Raw genomic sequence first — 18,129 nt, 5'->3', positions numbered from 1 at the left:
TAATGAGCTGCATAACACAGGAAAAGAGTAGAATAACTAGTAGCTGACATGAGCAACTAATAATCACTCGTATTCAAATAATTCGAGGTTTGATGTGTTTTATGAACAGGGTTTCTGCTGGCTTCGCAAACCCAAAATAAAAGGTTTTTTTAAGTCCATTATGAAGGAAATTTAAGACCTGTGTGGCGACAGAAATGTACAAAAGATGATAAATTGGTGACAAACTTGCACTTTACATGACGGTTGTAAAAGAAAAAAAAAAGAAGCTAGTTAGCACCTAGCTACTGGTAACCTCAACTGATTATGCAACAAAGACCTCTATGGGTGACTCAAACTGTAGCCTGATAGAAAAGATCAATAAAAAAAAAAACTTACACAATGGAGCAGACAAAATTTAAGACTTGAGATGAATGTATTTAAGGCCATCTAGCATTTTTAAAATGAATTTAAGACAATTTAAGACCTCAGTTTTAGATACATTAAGACTTTATAAGGATGTGCGGCTAACCTTAATAAAGTTTTCAGCGATGAAATTTGGAAAAATCAGCATCAAAAATCCAAATAATGAGAAAAGTCGACTTTACTAAACAAAGCACAGGCACCAAATGTTAACACAATATGTATTTTATTCCAGTGCTATCAATGTACAGCATTTATAAAGCTTGTTCCTCTAGATAGTGATAGAAACCTGCTGGGCAGTGATCAAGCAGATACTTTTAAATAAAACACAAGATAACGAAGGGAAAAAAGAGAAAGGAAGAAAGCTAAAAAAAAGACAGCAATAGTTCTAGCTATGTAAAAAAAAAAAAAAGAGGAGAGAGATCTGGACAATATTTCCAGAGAACATTTACAGAAATTATCTGAAGTAACACTGGCTTTAATGTACAGACTTCCAAAAGTTTCGCTCCGTTGGTTTTATATTTGCCCTGTTCAATCATCACTGTTCAACAGACTAACAAGAGTCGTGTTAACGACACCAGAGGGAGAAAAATAAATCTTATATAGTACAACGTTTTGAGGCAAAGACAATCTGATGCACTCTCATCCAAAATGCTGATTCCAGACTTTCCTCAGAGATACGGAGAAAAGTAACTGTCAAAAAGACCTGTGCACGATTGTAACATTCATATTTCGATGTCAATAAAAGTTGTTGTGTCCACACAGCAGGGGAGACTTCATGGACCTTTAAAGCACTTGACCTGACATAAATGTTACAATCAAGCACACATCATTTTTGACAACAATCGCATTCCGTAGGGGTACTATGACTGGCTTCTCATTCCTTCCTGCGTTTCTTGTCGTGGTAGTCGTCCTTGGAGCGGTTGCTGGTGGACGGCCTCTTGGAGCCGCCGTGCTGTTTGGCCTGCTCCAGAAACTTATCCAGACCGAAGGGATCCTCTTCAAACTGCACAGGCCCGTCACGCCTCTGCCCGTGGTCTGAGCCGGAGAACTCTTTGTCTGGAGCGAATCTGACACACACACACACACACGCACACACACACACACAAAAAAAGGAAAATAATTGTTTGGGGGTTTTTTTTTCAGTCAGCAGAATGCTCAACGGACTATTTCACGCTAAAGAGATAATGAAAAAGTTAAACAATCCTGGGAATTGTTGGAAAGTTTCCGTCACTTTTTTTATCCATCAGAAATTTAAATTGTTTTTTTTCATAGCTCGAGTCAATTTAATTTGTTTATTCTTAAAGGAAAACACTAACTAAAATGATTAATCCTTATTAGGAGCTCTGGCGAAGAGGTTAGTGGGTGCAGAAAAAGAAAAATGAGTCACCTCCTAGCACTGAGCAGTAAAAAAAACAACCAAAAAAAACAAAAAAAGGCTACCTGTTGTTCTGCATGAGAGAGTCGAAGTCATCCGCGTAGGCTTCTTTGTCGACGTTCTTGGTGGGTCTGTAGATGTTGGAGGCCATGTCTCTGCCGCTGCGGAACGGCTGGTCGTACACGTTGTAGGTCTCATCTTCGCCGCCAGCAAAACCGCTGTCCATACCCTGAAAATTAAATTAAAAAATGGAGAATTTACACATTTACCTGCAGGATATAAACATTTTATAAATTAAGTTATGCTGGTTTTCAATTTTAACATGAAGGGAAAGCAGAATTTAGGTTTTTTTTCGGCACAAATCGTGAACGCGAGGCTAAATTCGTGCAGTTTCAGTTTTTTGTGCGCTCCAACCTTGCTCTGGTTGAAGAGTCGCTGGTCGTACTGAGCTTCGCTGGTGGTACGAGGGTTGGGCTTGCCCAGAGCGATGAGCTCGCTGACGTCTCTGTCCTGATCTCTCTGGAGCTTCGATCTGAGGGGGAAACAAAGAAACAAAGGAAACATACAAGAGATGAAACATTTATGTCAGAGGATACAATATGCAGGATCCCCATCAGTAGCAAAATGATCTTAAGGTTCTATTGAGGGGTAAACAAATAACGTGAAAATAACATAAATAAAACTCCAGGAAAATGTCAGTCTGTTGAAAGGAAATGAATCAAAATTAAACTGCAGCTACTCTTTGAGCAACAGCTGAATATTACACATTACTGTATGCAATGTTTGTAATCATTTCCGCTAGTATGCTAATAGAGGAGCTAACTTTTTTTTTTGTTTAGCTCCTTTGCTAACTTTGAACACATCTAGTGCACTTAACTTTCCCTAAACAAATTTTTCCAAATAAATTCTAAAGTGTGAATTTCCTCGACTATTTTGTAAACTCTCAGTTAAAATCACATGACCTTCTTACATCTACAGTCCAATCAGAATGCTCCCTTGCAAACCGCAGCCTTTTTCTCCGGTTTGCAGCTTTCCGATGCCTATTCAGCTGTTCAGTGCCAAGCTCTAGGATTCCCTTCGCATACAGTGTGTATGGAAATGCTCTAACTTTTTCTTACATACAGTGCCAAGTTCTACTGTTGTTTTCTTCTTTTGGTGAACACGATTTGATGACTGCAGTCATTCACCTTTTATTTCTGACCAAGTTTCATCCTCGAAGACAATGGTTCACCGCTCCTTCCAGTCTTTAATAAATGTTGGACAGTTCTCAACTCAATTTTAGTAGTTTCTGTATCTCCTTGGATGTTTTTAAAAATTATTATTTCTGCCTGCCAGGCATTTTTCACAGATTAAACAATCTCCCAAACATGCATAAAAATAAAAATAAAAAAAAAATTGATGAGGGAGTAACATAACATGATGTAGAATTACAAAACCAAGGCCAAATTGACGTAATACTGCCCCTTTAATAAATGAGAAGATACTCATTGCATAAGTTATCATTACAAAACCAGAAGCTTAGCTGCTGTGGGGACTTTCTTATGTACTTTATTGCTAAAAAGAGAAAAAAACAGCAGAAGGAACAGCTACAAAAAGCTCTTTTTGAAGAGTAAACATTTGGCGTGCTTTTTAATCAGCAAACAGTATTTTCAGATTGAACTCAGGAGCCATTTTTACACAACAGTAATGGGCTTCCCTGTGAATTTCACTTTCTCTACCTTTCCAGGGACTCACACCCCCCATCACCAAACAAGCTGACAGAGCAAATGGATTCCTAACACACACACACACACACACACTGATCATACATAAAACCTACAGATATGGAAGTGCTACAGCACCGCCACCGCTGCGTGATTCAGCAGGATGCGGAGCATTTCAGTGTGTGGAACTGAGAAGATGACTTCGCATGCTGTGTGTTTAGAGAGTGTTTTCCAGCACCTCTTATCAGGAGCCGCCCTGGAAATGTTCCTGTCGTGCTGTCGGTCTTTCCTCCTGTCGTGGCGGATCATGTCACGCTCCCTGGCCTCGTTGTCCTCACCGCCTGAGGAGAAGATGAGAAGTGAGAAAACGTTCCATTGGCGCGAGTCGCGCTGCAGTTCAGGACCCACCTTTGTCGCCGTGGCTCTTGATCCCGGCCCTCTGGTCTCGGGCCATCTGAGCCAGCTCCCTCAGCTTCTCCTCCTTCTTCTCCTTCTCCTTTTGAGCCATCTTCTTCTCCACCTGCGCTCGCATCTCCACCGCTTCTCTGGCCTGATCGCGACATCGGCGTTAACATTTGCTCACTGCATATGGAGGCACCTGGCGAAACTACTCACACCCACCGAACTTTGTTTTACATTTTGCTGTGCTACGATCACAAACTTTAATGCATTTCATTGGGATTTAGTATGCTCAATTTTTTTTTAATTTATGATCATTTGCCATACTGCAATAAAAAAAACTTACACTACATGCTGCGTTTTTGCCTAATATTTTACATGGGGGTGAAAAAAATTTAAACAAAGTTGCAAAATTGCCCCACTCCATCCCCGTTTGTGGTTGGAACGTGACCAAATACGGAAAATTCAAGGGGTTATGAATAGCTTTGCAAGGCCCTGTATATTTGTAAACGCAAGATATTTACAACTTATCACTTTTAATGACACGTCACCTTTCTGTCTGCAATATAGAGAGCCTCGGCCAGCTTGGCAAAGTTCTCGTTAATGTGAACTGTTTGCAGACCCCTTCCATCAGCAGCCAGCCGTTTGTCTAGTGGGATGGTGTAGCCCTGAAGGAAAACATCAAATTAGCAGGAAAAGATAAAAAAGTAAATAAATAAATAAAATACTCTCAGTGTCGGTATGAATGAGGGAAGAGAAGGCATTACCTTTGCGTTCTTCCAGTTGGAGATGCACGGAGGAATCTTCCACTCCTGCTGCTCTTTGACCGTCATCTGGAACAAAGAGGGAGAACTGTCCCGAAACAATCCTACTTTGATTCATATTTTAGACCTGAAAGGCTGAAAAGCAGGATGAATCGGGAAGAGTATTTCCGCTGAATCCTACTTTTCTGCTGGGAGAATGCATGACGGGGGCCGGCGGTGACGGAGGTCCTCTGGGAATCTTCTTGTTGATTCTGGAACACAAATTTATCCACGTTACATACAGAAGTGCAACGTTTTCCTTCAGAAAATAAAACAAAGAGTTGTGCTTTTAAAGGCAACTGAAGAGTCAGGCGCGGCGCACTTACTTAAAGCGAGGAGGCTCCATGGGGTCTTTCTGCATCTCCACCATACGGATCACTCTCTGTTTGGCTCCAGAATTAAAAGCCACTCCCTGCTGGGACGGCGTATATCTAAAAGAGGGGGAGAGAAGCAAACGTTTTATCAGACGTAAACGCTGGACTTTAAAGGAGACGCACCAACTGGGGCCAAATGGAGAACGATAAACGCTGTACCAGCATGAGAGTTATCGACGCAACAAGTTGCAGATTTACATTTTAAAGTAAATGCCACAAATATAAAAATTCTTATCACAACAAAAATAAAAAATAACGTGAAAAGCTTCTAAAGCAATACCAACATGATTTTAATGAATTTAAGTGGTAACACTGACAATTCAGACTCATTGTTAAGGACGATTTTCTTTGGAGCCGGAGGCTGTTTAAGGAGTTATGAAACTGCAGTCAAAAATATGATTATTTTTGATTATAATATGCAGTAACGGAGTAGACCGCATTAGATTCTTAAAAACAAGTCATGAGCCTTTCTCAGCTCATCTTCATTGTGGCTAGAAATCAAGTTTTCTAAATGAAATGATGCTAATAGTAAGCCAGCTTTGATGAGTCTTTGTTAAAAACAATAAATGTTTATTTTAATACAAAAATGGTGATCACTTAAGACTAAGAATATTGGTAGTAATATCTAATAAGGGATGACAAAATGTCAAAGCTTCATAATGTTTGATGACATAAAATGCGGGTGCCCTTAAATGGCAAAAAATGTAATCTAAGAAGATAACCTGAGTTTTTCTTAGAACCCACTGCAATCTGAATTAAAAGCTAGTTGCTTTCTTTTTTTTTTTTTGACAAATCTAAAGTGTTGCAACTCATCAACCAACTAAAACACAAACCTGATGTATTGTGCAGGGGCCTGCTTGTCCGCAGCTCTTACAGGCATGGCGGCAGCAATCTTTTGAGAAACCTGCTTCTCCAGGGCGGATCGGGTTTTCTCTGTCAGCTAGGAAAACAACAACAACAACAAAAAAAAGCATAGAACCATGTCAAAAAAAGACAATCCGGTAAATTACCCAGCCCCTTAGTGCTTCAATAAGAGAAAAACAAACTTGTGTTTAATATTTTAGGGTTTGAAGAATCCAACAGACAGATAAGAATTTCTTATTTTATTTTTTTGCTTTTTCTAAGCCTTCAATACCTATTGGCAGATGATGGAGGAACTATCCTGACCTGGATGACTGTAACTCAGGACAGACGCAATCAATCATCTTTTCTAGTAACAGACTTAAATGCTCTTGGAAAAAAAATACTTCTATATGCATGGATGACAGAAATTACAACATTACAACTAGAATATTTGATGGAAACCTGGCTGTAGCTCTTGACAGACAGGTAAAAGATGCATGTAGCACTGTACCTCTCTCACAGCCTCCTCATCAGGTCTCTGGAGCTCCTGAGCATCATCTTTAAGAACTTCCTTCGGGAGCAGGTCCGTGTATTTGCTGAAGATCACCTGAAACGACGAAAGACATTTGATTTTGCAACAAATCAGAAGACATTTTGTACAGCGAAATCTATTACACCTGGAAAGCAACAGACCTTCTCCTTCCCCTGGCTTTGCCTCGCGATGGCGTCATATTTGATTTTTCCTTCTGCGTCCACTTGTACTGCCAGGGCATTGGACGTTTTCTTCTTCCTGCCCATCTCCAGCGGAAACTGGGCCACGTGGATTTCTGGGAAAGCGCCTCCATCTCCAAAATCCTACAAAATACAGATCACTCAAAGTTTGCAACGACTTCCAAGCGCATAATAAAACGACTGGGTTTGATTAAAGCAGCCGGAACAACAGGTAGGCACAGAGAAAAACCTGGTGTCATATCGGACACTCGGAAGTGCGCACCTCAAGCGAGCGGGGCACCCAGCCTTTTCTGTGTCCGTAAGGAGGCGGCTCTCTGCGGGATGCCACCAGTGCGGTGGAGAGGGACTTTTGGGCCCGGAGCCTCTCCTCTGCCTCCAGCTGGTCCTGCGACAGCTGAGTCGGGGCTGGTAAAAAGCTTCACAAACAACACATACCTCCTCAGCTTTACTAATGAAAGGAATAAATAAAACACCCTCGTCAGTTTTACTGTTATATAAAAAGGCCAAATACTGGAGTCAAACAACACCGTTAGCCGGCTGCGACTGTTCCATTTTTTAAGGTGAAGACCAACAAGAGCGATATTTAACCATGTTACATATTGTAATAAATAGCTAAAAAAACAACGAGCCATAGCTTTGTCGAACTAAAACATAGCGTGAAATAGAAACACATCACTTTTTAACCACCTGCTACTGCGTGAACATGCTAAGCTAATGCTCACGTTAAGCCGTAGTTTTACTCGCTAGCCGCAGCTAAAGCCGATAGCATTAATTAAGCAAAAGAATAGCGGACATCTGGGATTTTTAAAACCCTACACGTTCTACCAACATAACGGGGAGCACAAATCAGATCGTAAAGATGACATATTTTTCGCTTATGAAGCCGTAAAGCTCAGTTGATTAAGGACTCACCTAGTAAGAGACATTTTCCTTTCTTCCTTACCGATTAACTGGGCATGCGCGGTGACAGGCTGCAACAGGAAACGCGAACAGAATAGGTACGGAGTGGCAAAAGGGCCAAAATTCAACAATCAAGCAAGACGTTACATAAAAACGTCCATTCCATCTATCCGTTATCATACACAATTATTTAATGGCGTTGCGAGGGGAGCTGGTGCCGATCTCCAGCGGTCAACAGGCGAGAGACGGGGCACACCCTGGACAGGAGTACATTAAAACATCATTATTCAAATTAAATGGAATATACATTCCCGTTGTCACGAAATAAATATGTCAATGTAGGAATTGGTAGTTAGAATTTATATTCATTATATTGTTAAAGTGTGACTATTTCAATATTGACTGTTATTATTTATTTATTTATCATGATAAGCACTGTTCAACAATGTTACACAAAAGGTGACTATTTGCAGGAAAGCTAGTCTAACTAATCAGTATGAAAGAGTATTTCATGAGCCACGCTTACAGTAATGGAAAATATTAAATACTTAAACAACCACTGACGCTACTGTGCAAAGACTTAAAATATAATCAGTTGATGTTTTGAGTGACACGTTAAACTATGTATTTTTTTTTTTTTACAAACATTTCTGTTTTTATTTTTTCATGCATTTATAGAAGGTATAGTTGCAGTCTTTTTAAACTTACAAATAAATGAAAATTTATCTTACAAATTAATATATGTTGGTTGGATTGTGGCACGTTTTGGGGGACTGTATCTGCCTCTCTGTGCCTCTGATTTATTGTGCTATCCTATGATTGAAAAAAAAAGCTTGAAGATTTTCCATCCAGCCTCCTCGCACTGGTGGCTTGAAGATTTTGTTTGCTTTTTTTTTTAGCATTAAAAAAGAGAAAATGTCTAAATTATGTTTTGGATGTTTCACCTCATAATTGTTCCTTACAAGGCTCTATGCTAAACAGGGATGAATAGTTTTCAAAGTATTTATTTGACACCGCTCTCTAGAGGAACAAGCTTTACAAATTTACTACAATTAATTTTATACTGTGATAGCATTTGATGCATGTTCTTATTATTGAGTAATTTTTTTTGTTGTTTTGTTGATCACACTTGTAAAAAAAAAAAATCTTACATGTAAAAACTTTTTATTATTATTATTGATTATTTGTGAAATTATTAATATGGTCACATCAGCTTCCAATTACTCTGATAATTTCCTGTGCAGTGCAACTCATGAAGCAGATGATTTCATCTCTGGAATGCTTCACAGAAGCCGTCGATTACATCTTGTAAAGAGTTGAAACTTTTTGCTTTTACAAAGAAAGGATTCTGCAATTTATGTGATGATTGGACTACGGCTGGCTCAATTAATTCCAATTAACTATGATTCATGTGGCCTGACACTTTTATTTTCTTCATGCTTTGGAATGCCATCGCCGTGGTGTTATGCAGCTCAGCGGACTGGAGACTGCGCACCGAGCCGTCTCTCTCGTCACGCCTCGGTCGGCTGTTAGGCGTCAAAGATTGATGCTTACTTCGGTGCCAGTGTTTGGAAATTAGCTGCTGTGTTTTACTGGCTCTCTTTAAGCAGCAGCTGAGAAACAGCAACTTCAAACTGTGTCAACTCGAGAGGCGATGTGCGAGTGACGTGTTCGCACAGTCATGGCCGTGTACTGTGCATTGATTCAGGCACAGCACTCAGCTAACACAATGTAAACCGAAAACAGTCACTCTGTAAGGATCAGTCACAAGTTTGAAGCCACAGACAAAGCTATCAAGGTTGAACATGTGACTGTTATTTAACTTTAAGACGGAAACCTTTCATTTTGACTTATACATCGCCTTTTACTTCTTGAACGTTTCATACTTCCATACAAGTCATTTCATACTTGTGTTTGTGTTTTAAACACAAACTTCTACGTATTTTGTTTGGATTTTAGGAAATAGAACAAGCCAAAGGAGCACACCTATCAGTTTTTTTTTTCAAAATAAAATCTGAAAACTTTGGCATGTTTTTTCCTCCAATTTTGAACTTGAACATATAAGAACAGGGGGTTTTGTATAACCCGATACAAAACCTTTGCCCTCTATTCCAATGCCTAAATCCTTGTACTACTTGTACCTTTATAAGACACTTTGCTATTAAATATCTGTTAGCAACTGAGTTTTCAAAAAACAGCAGTATTTCCTGGGGCGGCGCTCTTAGAAAAAAGGTTGAGAGCCTCTGCTCTCCAACAAAATGCTCTTCTTATCAAGGCCCTGACCTACAATCAGCTCTATCCTGCAAATCTGATGTTTTTTTTCTTTTTTACTGAGACATGACAGGTGGGTTGAGATTCACAGACGGATTTTTTTATTATTATTATTCAGAGATGAATAATAGATGGAGTACGTAACCACCTGGATCAGAAGAAAAACTCCACATCCGACTTCTTTCTTTTCCCTTCTAACAGAAAGCCTTCAGAAAGTCAGTCAGTGTCAGCAGGGTCGTTATAGAATTACTTAACCTTTGCATATACCGGTAGAAAAATGAGCCAACATGCAGCAGTTTCTTTGGTACTTTTAGTCACAGGCAGCATTTTTCTCCAGTTTCCCTCTTGTCCCCTGAGAAAAAAAACCCCTGAATAACACAAAAATAAAGTCGGACAGTCACAAATTTACATCCAAACATCATATGCGCACAGTGCTGGCTCTTGGCGTAGGCCACAAAGGCGGTTGCCCGGGGCTGCAACTTCTGTGGGCCGTGAGAATAATAGCAATTGACTGGCACTCTTTGTTTAAAATAAAGGATGTTTTCCTAATAAAGCTACTGAAGCTGCTGCATAACATGTTATAAGTAAGGATTTTTTTTTTCATACTGCTCTAATCATAGGTAAAAATCCAATATGAAAACATGAGTCAAGCATAAGTCGTCACTTATTAAAACAGAAAAACAAAAAATGGTTGTAACTAGACTTTACGTGTTTGGAATGATTTTTATTTTGTAACACCTAACTGGGTCAACATTTCAATCATCCAAACTCAATTGTCGGATTCAGATTTAAACAAAAATAAAAAAAAATAAAATGTTTGTAATATTCAGCAACAGCACAAGAACCTGTTGGGGTCAAGCTTCAAATTTGTCAACTTCACCTCAGATCAGCAGCTACAGTTAACTGGTTGAACATAACCGGGTCGTCTAACAGGACAGTTATTCCAAACACATGAAGATCAATTTTGGGATTTGTTAAGAAGGCTTCGGCCATACGTACTAGATGCCTCGTAAATCTCCCACAAATTCTTAAATGTGTTTGAGCTGCCAACCCTTTCAAGGCTGCGGATATCCTTACTGCTTTCCCTCCACTCAACCTTCCATTAATAAGCATGTGTCTGGCACTCAGTGAGCAACCAAAAAAATGATTGTTTTGTGGCTTATTCTTCCTGTGAAGGGTGTATCCCTAAACACGCCACATTTTCTCTTCTTTACTTGACAACAAAAAAAATGAATGGAAATTTACTCAGCAACCAAAAAAAACTGCAGGTGCTTTATTGAGGAGATGGGACAAGAGAATCGACACAAAGAGGCCCATTTTGGGCGGCTGAATAACAAGGGTTGTAATAATTGTTGCAGAAGCTTTGCAGATGCACGTGTGAAGAAAGTGCCCCTCCGTGGAAAAAGCCTAACTCCGCTCAAGCCTCCCCATTTAGCAGCCTTCCTATCTCCAAAGAGCACAGCCGACATGCCTCCATCAGCCTGCGTTTGTGCTCAGCTGGTTGCCGGGCGGCCGGAGACAGCTTGATAATGGGCCTCCGCTCAGCGCGTCTGCTTTTTATAAATGTGCACGGTCGGAAGATGAATGAGATTCCTTATTCAATGAGGTAAGAGGAAATTGGTTCTTTGGCACTGCCTTTGTGCGCGGGCTCGATGTAAACAGTGAACATATTGTTTGGGCCCTAATGGAATCCTCGGGTCGAGGGCGGAGGCCCGTGATGGATGGCTCCTTATCTCGGCTCCACAAGGAAGCAAACCCAAAAGTATTAAGCCGCGTTGAGTCGCTGCGGCGCGGCTTTCTGCCCGCTGGAGTCGAAGGAGGAGGAGAGGTTAGTTTGTCTTGCGACGCCTTTTGGTGATGCTTCGCTGTTATATCTCTGTTCAGAGGCAGCAGGGCAATAAGACGTGTTCTCACACTGCTGCTGCAGGAGAGTGAGCAGAGGAGAGAGCGAGATCTTTTCTTCTTTAGTCTTCTGTTAGCTATTTGTCTTAACTAAAAAAAAAATAGTCAACTCATCCTGTTACATTAAATGACAAATTATATATATATATATTAAAAAAAAAACCTTGATTCCTATAAAGAGCAGTCAATGTAGTAGATAGGGGGTTTCATATTGCTTTAATTTTTTTTTTACCTGTTATGAAACCAAGAATTATAATAAACAAAGTAAAAAAGAAACAAGAAAATAAACCTCCATTCCTATTAACAGCAGGCAATGCCATAGTTGGGAATTTCATATTGTTTTTAAAATATATATTTATTTTATCTGTTATGAAACCAAGAATTACATTAGGTAAAGGGGAAAAAAAGAAACAAGAAAGAAAATAAAGTTTGATCCCTATTAAAAGCAGGCCGTGTAATAGTTGGGGGTTCTATATTGTTTTTAAAAAGTTTCTCTCTTTTTTTTAGATCTATTATGAAATCTAGGATATTGATGGATGGTGGGCGCACCTTTGGCCAACTTATCATTTAACTGCGCACATTCTTCAATGCAAATGAATTCTTTCTGATTAAAGTGAACATTTCAGCTATTCAGAAGCTCATTAGCTTTATTAGATTGATATTGAAGGAAAAGCTCCGATGGTCTCCATTGGTTCCCTGTGGAAAAAGGAGACACATCTAAGCTGTCAACCATTGTTAGAAATCTCCAACAAGTCGACCTTTAAGAGGCTGATTGAATTTTACAAAATAAGTTAAGAACAAAAAACACTTTAGAGACTGTCGGATCAGGAGGAACCAAATTATTTTGGACATGTTTGGCCTACAGAACAGCTACTGATCATAGCTTTATCTCTTCCGTATTGCATGGTGTTGGTTGTATTATGATGTTGAGATGCTTTGCTCAAAATGTGTGTGGATTTAATTCAAATTAACCATCTGAAATTACATAAATCATCTGCTCTGTTTTAGAATCTACAACATGTCAATTTAGGTAGTATGAAGTTGTTACTTTAAGTCCGTTTTACTGCCAAAAGTCTCTGAATTTATTTTATTTATTTATTTATTTTATTTTAACATTTCTGAGTTTGGAAAGTCAAAAACTTGCTTGAAAAAAATTTTTTTTTGAAAAAGAAAAATTCTTGGAAATTTTAGTTTCACACGTCCAAAAATGTCAACTTTTGGAAAACATTCCGATTTCCAACTTTTGAAACACAGAACTCTTCAAACTGTTTGTAGAATATTTTTCAGACTAATCTCAAAATGTCTTAGTGTTTTGGCAGAAATGTACTCCGTATGTTCTCATCAACAATGGCCCTAATACACCATCATAAGAATGTCTGCGCACTCTGAAGAATTTGAATTTACGTCAGTTTCAATAACACTTAATTTCCCTTTGAATCTAGTTGAGTTTGAATTTAAAAAGCGAAGGGGTGTGAATATTTTTTGAGTGACACTGCGATCCCTGAGCCAATCAGAGCAGGAAGGACAAACAACTGAGGACATTGGAGGGAATATGTGACAAATCATATAACCTTAGGTTCATCAACATAGAACATAAAAGGAGAAAATTGCCAAACTTGCTGTGTTGGTTGGTGAGACCATATAAGCAATGAATAGCAGGCACAGTAAAGCTCTTCCTGTTTTTCGCCATTAGAGATTGTTACACCTGTCTAATTCTTCCCTCCGTGAGAGATTATCCAGACCGGAGGCTTCCTCTTTCCGGGTCGTGGGTCAATCAAGCATGATAGACAGACTTGACAGGCAGACTATTTCGCAGAGAGCCGCAGCCACTGTGCGCCTCTGAGCTGCTCGGGTATTGATGAATGAGTCCTGGCCTGCATATGCACAGGAGAGGAACTAATGATGAGAACACGTTTGAGTGACAGCCGGAAAGACGAGCTGCCCAGGTGCGTGCTGCTGGCACAGGATGCGGGTTTGACAGATTCAATTTGAATATTGGGCCCGCTGAGCAAAGCCTCACGCTGAATTACAATGGAAAAAGTAAAGTCGGTTCTAAAAAGGAATCGGCGTACTGTCACAAAAGGCCCAAGCTGTGAAACCCTTAAACGCAATTAGAGAACGCCTGGTGGCACAGAAACAAACTAGCCTTTCACAAACACACCAAATAAAACAAGACACACACCCATTTACAACGACCCGTTACCGTGCCGTCGTGGTCGGCTGTGTTGAAGGAGGATCCAAACGCAGCGAGGCTGAGACGGCGAGTAGATTGGATGTTTTAATGAAAAACGAAGAGCAAAAAATAAATAAATACATGAAAAGTTCACAGGGAGCCAGAGCAGAACAAAAAAACACAGGAAGCAGGAACAAATCCAGCAGAGTGAAACAGGTGGAGAAATAAACATAAACTAGACTAAGAAGAACTGAATTAAGTTAAAAAAAAAAGAAACAAAGCTGATCTAATCAAAGAAAGAGACTAAAGAATGAAACTAGAATCAATCATTCAAACCGCAAAGCTCCTCAAAACAGGACAGTGGCTTCGTTTCCATGGACCACAAAATTACGTTGAAAAATGGCTCCAATACCTATTGTGTGTAAACTTTACAAAGCTACTAAAATTGCTAAGAGCGCACTTCTATATTATCAGAAATAATAATGAAAAAGTTAACTATGCTTACCTCAATTTGAGAACAAACTGGAAACATCAAAAAGTAGAAAAAAAATGACAGAGTATGAATACGTTCTGGTGACATTGTAGCAGATCGTTTCTCAGGATGTGAATGCCGACGAGCATAATTCATAGCAGTGAGTACAGTCATGCTAATCACTATGGTTACTGGTGTGCTAGTGTTATTTCATCACGTCTTATTTACCCCACTTTAGATGCCACTGAAGTATGGAAAAATGGTTGCTTGCCAAGACTTCCCATCGCGACGACTCTTAATGCGCTGTCAGGGGGAACGGGAGGAGGAACCGGTTCTCCTGGCAATTTCATTAGATGACATCAAAGCAGGAAAACTGCAAAAGAGAGCGGGAACGGGTGTTCTGTGATGAGGAAATATCAGGCCATTAGAGTTTTACTGCGAGAAAAAAAAAAAAAATCAGAAGTGACATGGAGAAGTTGTAGATTTTATTATTATTATTTTTTTTTATATACGACGCTTTTCTCCACAGGGGAAAAATAGCGTTTGCTGGCTTTCGGATCGTGATGCAACACAGAGCAAATACATCATTTTATCTTTTAAAAGCGTGTTTGTGTGAACGGAGGCATTTAGGAATCACTGCCAAACCAAAAGGGGTTTTATGGCTGCCTGTCACCGCCTGATGCGAGCCTCTGAGTGATGTAAGTCACTACCGGCTGTGAGTCGGGAGGAAGTTAATACCTGATGGGAATTGAGAATCCAAACAACGCCATCTTCTCTCCACTTGGAGATATGTCGTGCCTTGAGACAATATTGATTTCCCCCGCGACTCCGAGCTTTACTCGGACTTTATGGCGTAGTGGGCCGACACAAAGCAGCTGTGAAGTCAAGGAAAAAACGACAACTGGCTTTCAAAACACCTTACAAGTGAAAACTTGATAATCTTAGCGCACAATTTACATTTAGTTCTCTTTGCTTTTAGATCTCTGTGAAGGCCTCAGAGGTTTCACAGAGATCATTGGAGAACAAAACAGCCTCGGAAATGCCAAAAGTAACAGCAAATAGGATATAAATGCTATAAATTTGAAGATAAAGTTGTTAGATGACTTAGTAATATTCCAAAATGTCTCTTAGGGGAATGTTCAACATCTTAAAAATGGAAGGAGTATTGCTAAAATTGAGATCTACCAATTTGCAGATTTGGTTTCTCTTTTAAACAAGAAGTAATAATAATGTTCTGGAGCCGCCAAGCCAGAGTCGTGGCGTAAATATGATAGATTATCTGAAAGAGGAGCTAAAAATGAAGATGGTGTGGAGACAAGCCTTCCAACCTCGATTAATACCAGTCAAAATATGCTAAAAAAAAAAAAAAATCTGATCAGTAATCCTACGAAAGGTTATATTGCTGCAATTCCAATAAGGATTTTACCTTTGATCATTAAAATGGATATAAATGAATTCCAGCATACTATTTCATTTCATGAATTGCAAATAAAAACTGTGAGGATTTGGGTTTTTCTCTGTTAATTTAGGTTTCTGTGTCTTTTTCAGTTCATTTAGTCTCCGTGTTGTCCTGTCTACCCCATGATTGTTCCCAGATGTGTCTCATTTTCCTGATTACCCTCTGTGTATTTAATCCCACCTGTGTTCCTTGTTCCTTGGTGGGTCCTTGTCTGATCTGTCTTGTCGCGTCTGTTGTCAGAAGTCTCTTGTTTTCCAGTTGCTACCAGTTTTGAGCCTTAGCCTTCTACTCAATCTGTGCTGCCTGGATTTTCAGACTTATACTTATTTCATTGTTAAAATGATCATTCCTTCACACCAACCTGGGTCCTCTGCGTCTGCCTCACCACCGCTGACCGCAAATCATGACAAAAATGGAGAATTATAAACAAATGCTACCCGTTTTACACTGTCCTGTTTTATCTTTTCTGATATCTCCCTCTCAGTTCCTATCAGCAACACACTTGATCGAATTAAAATGCGTATGAATAAGTTGGTGCTTGACATTGCCTGCTTTTAGCACTTGCACTTCAAAAAAATGGATATAGAAAAACCAGAGAACTCTGGAAGTCAGAAAAAGTAACGGCGCAGACATGGAAAAAAATGTGTCCTAACCTGATTCAGTCTGTTTGACAAACAGCAGCTCTGATTAGGAGTTAACACATAGTTGTGAGCGCGGTGTAGAGATAAAAACCGTCACCGATTTCTTCTCCATTCAATTCGGTATGATTTTCCATTTTATCAGAAGGATTTTTGCAGCCATTTTCAAGAGCTGAAGCCCGATTCAACTATATTTTCCTTTTAACCCCCTGCTTTGACCCTATTAGTGCTGAGTCCTTATCAGCTCCATCAGGCTGGAAATGGAGAGACACTCAGTAGCCTTCATGTGCGATAAGAGCTAACCAGGCTAAGAGTCCATTATCCCAAACCAGAGGTCACGACCTTGAGAGGAATGTTAGAAAGAGTTAGGAATCAAATCATGAGCTGTTATCAGTGTCTTTAGGTGAAACATCCACTAAAACACACCGATTGGCTAACCAGCGTCACCTAATGCTGCATTAACTCACTCCTCTGATTGTAAATTTGCTGAGACACGGGACTCTTGCTCTTTAAGCTGTCCAACAGCGCCATCTAGGAGGTTGAGACAAAAAAAAAGGAAAAAGGGGTGTTTGCAAATGTAGTTGCCTATTTTGCATTTGAAGAGTCTGCAAAAGACTCCACTTGCACACCGAAATGCAAATACATCCAAATAGGAAGGGCAGGATTTGCGCTGCTGCCACACCGCACGGACAATCACTGACTCGCATGCTGACAGGCACGTTTCACACCACCACACCTTCCGAACAGGAAGAGGGAAGGAGGCGAGACTTGGAATTCTGTCTCCAGTTTCCCAGCACTAAACGAATAATCAACTCTGCATGGGGTACTGCTGTGAAATGCATCTGCAAGTCAATGCTGAACATGATCTTGTTAATATTACAATTACCGTGTGCGCTTTGAAGTAGGACGATTTTGTTGGACAGTTTAGCCGTCACACGAGGTTTGTTGCATTATAAGTTGAAATGGACTTTCTTTAAGAATTCTGCAGGAGATCAGATGACAACATCACTGTGGAAAATGCTGACGCGCAACTTACACATGTATTTTGTTTGCAAAATTGCAATCAAATTGCTGCACACCAGGATTGCGGTGCAATAACAAGGCAGTATTTAATGTTTTAAAATAAAATAAAAGCAAAATAAAATCCCTGAAAATAACACAAAAACAGTAAAAGTAAAGATAAAAGTAATTAAATCTATAAAAAAATAAATAATCGGAATAAATATTGAAACACATCCACTAAGAATAAGCAATTCTGTGATGTCATCATTGACAGTAGTTGCCTTACCTGTAATAGAAAGATGTTATAACACCATGAACTTGTCAATTTAAGCTAGTAAGTCAAATCTGTGCTACGTTAATCCAAAAATATTAGCTGATGTAGTTGATCAGCTGATTGTGAGGCCTTTGGAATAAACAGGCCTCCTGTTTGTACACAACATTGCCAGAAGTATGAACTTGAGAGACAACCCATTCTCAATCTACTATGATGCAGTCTCCCAGTCTTTTTTCAGTTATAAGGTTTAGGAGTTCCTCTATGGAAATTGTTTACTGTTCCTCCAGAGGCGCATAAGCCACCTAGAGTAATTTGCAGATCGCCAAATCATAGAAACACGATTCTCCATCACGCGTCGACACTTTGCATTGCACCTGGTTATGTAAGGCTTGAATGCAGAGTTTTCG

The 18,129-nt window shown here is 39.6% G+C and overlaps 1 protein-coding gene across 1 annotated transcript; it reads right to left on the bottom strand.

Annotated features, from left to right (window-relative positions):
* Window positions 1-608: 608 nt before the first annotated feature.
* Window positions 609-7,669, bottom strand: snw1 (SNW domain containing 1). Its single transcript, XM_032585783.1, has 14 exons — window positions 7,544-7,669; window positions 6,894-7,047; window positions 6,593-6,754; window positions 6,411-6,506; window positions 5,890-5,996; window positions 5,009-5,113; window positions 4,825-4,894; window positions 4,647-4,712; window positions 4,431-4,547; window positions 3,889-4,030; window positions 3,719-3,821; window positions 2,192-2,309; window positions 1,843-2,006; window positions 609-1,469 (listed from the first exon to the last, which is right to left on the bottom strand). Exons 1-14 carry the CDS (start codon window positions 7,555-7,557, stop codon window positions 1,277-1,279), a joined length of 1,611 nt encoding a protein of 536 aa, XP_032441674.1. The 5' UTR covers window positions 7,558-7,669; the 3' UTR covers window positions 609-1,276.
* Window positions 7,670-18,129: the final 10,460 nt, after the last annotated feature.

This window comes from Xiphophorus hellerii, chromosome 15 (assembly GCF_003331165.1).
Source record: "Xiphophorus hellerii strain 12219 chromosome 15, Xiphophorus_hellerii-4.1, whole genome shotgun sequence".
Lineage (NCBI taxonomy): Eukaryota > Metazoa > Chordata > Actinopteri > Cyprinodontiformes > Poeciliidae > Xiphophorus > Xiphophorus hellerii.
This window is presented reverse-complemented; position numbering and strand designations above follow the sequence as displayed.

Bases quoted from the DNA above. Each gene is read 5' to 3' on its own strand.
- snw1 (XM_032585783.1), bottom strand. The intron at 6,755-6,893 runs GTGCGCACTTCC...TGTATTTTGTAG, and splicing joins GGGTGCCCCGCTCGCTTGAG to GATTTTGGAGATGGAGGCGC. The intron at 6,507-6,592 runs GTCTGTTGCTTT...TCGTCGTTTCAG, and splicing joins AAAGCCAGGGGAAGGAGAAG to GTGATCTTCAGCAAATACAC.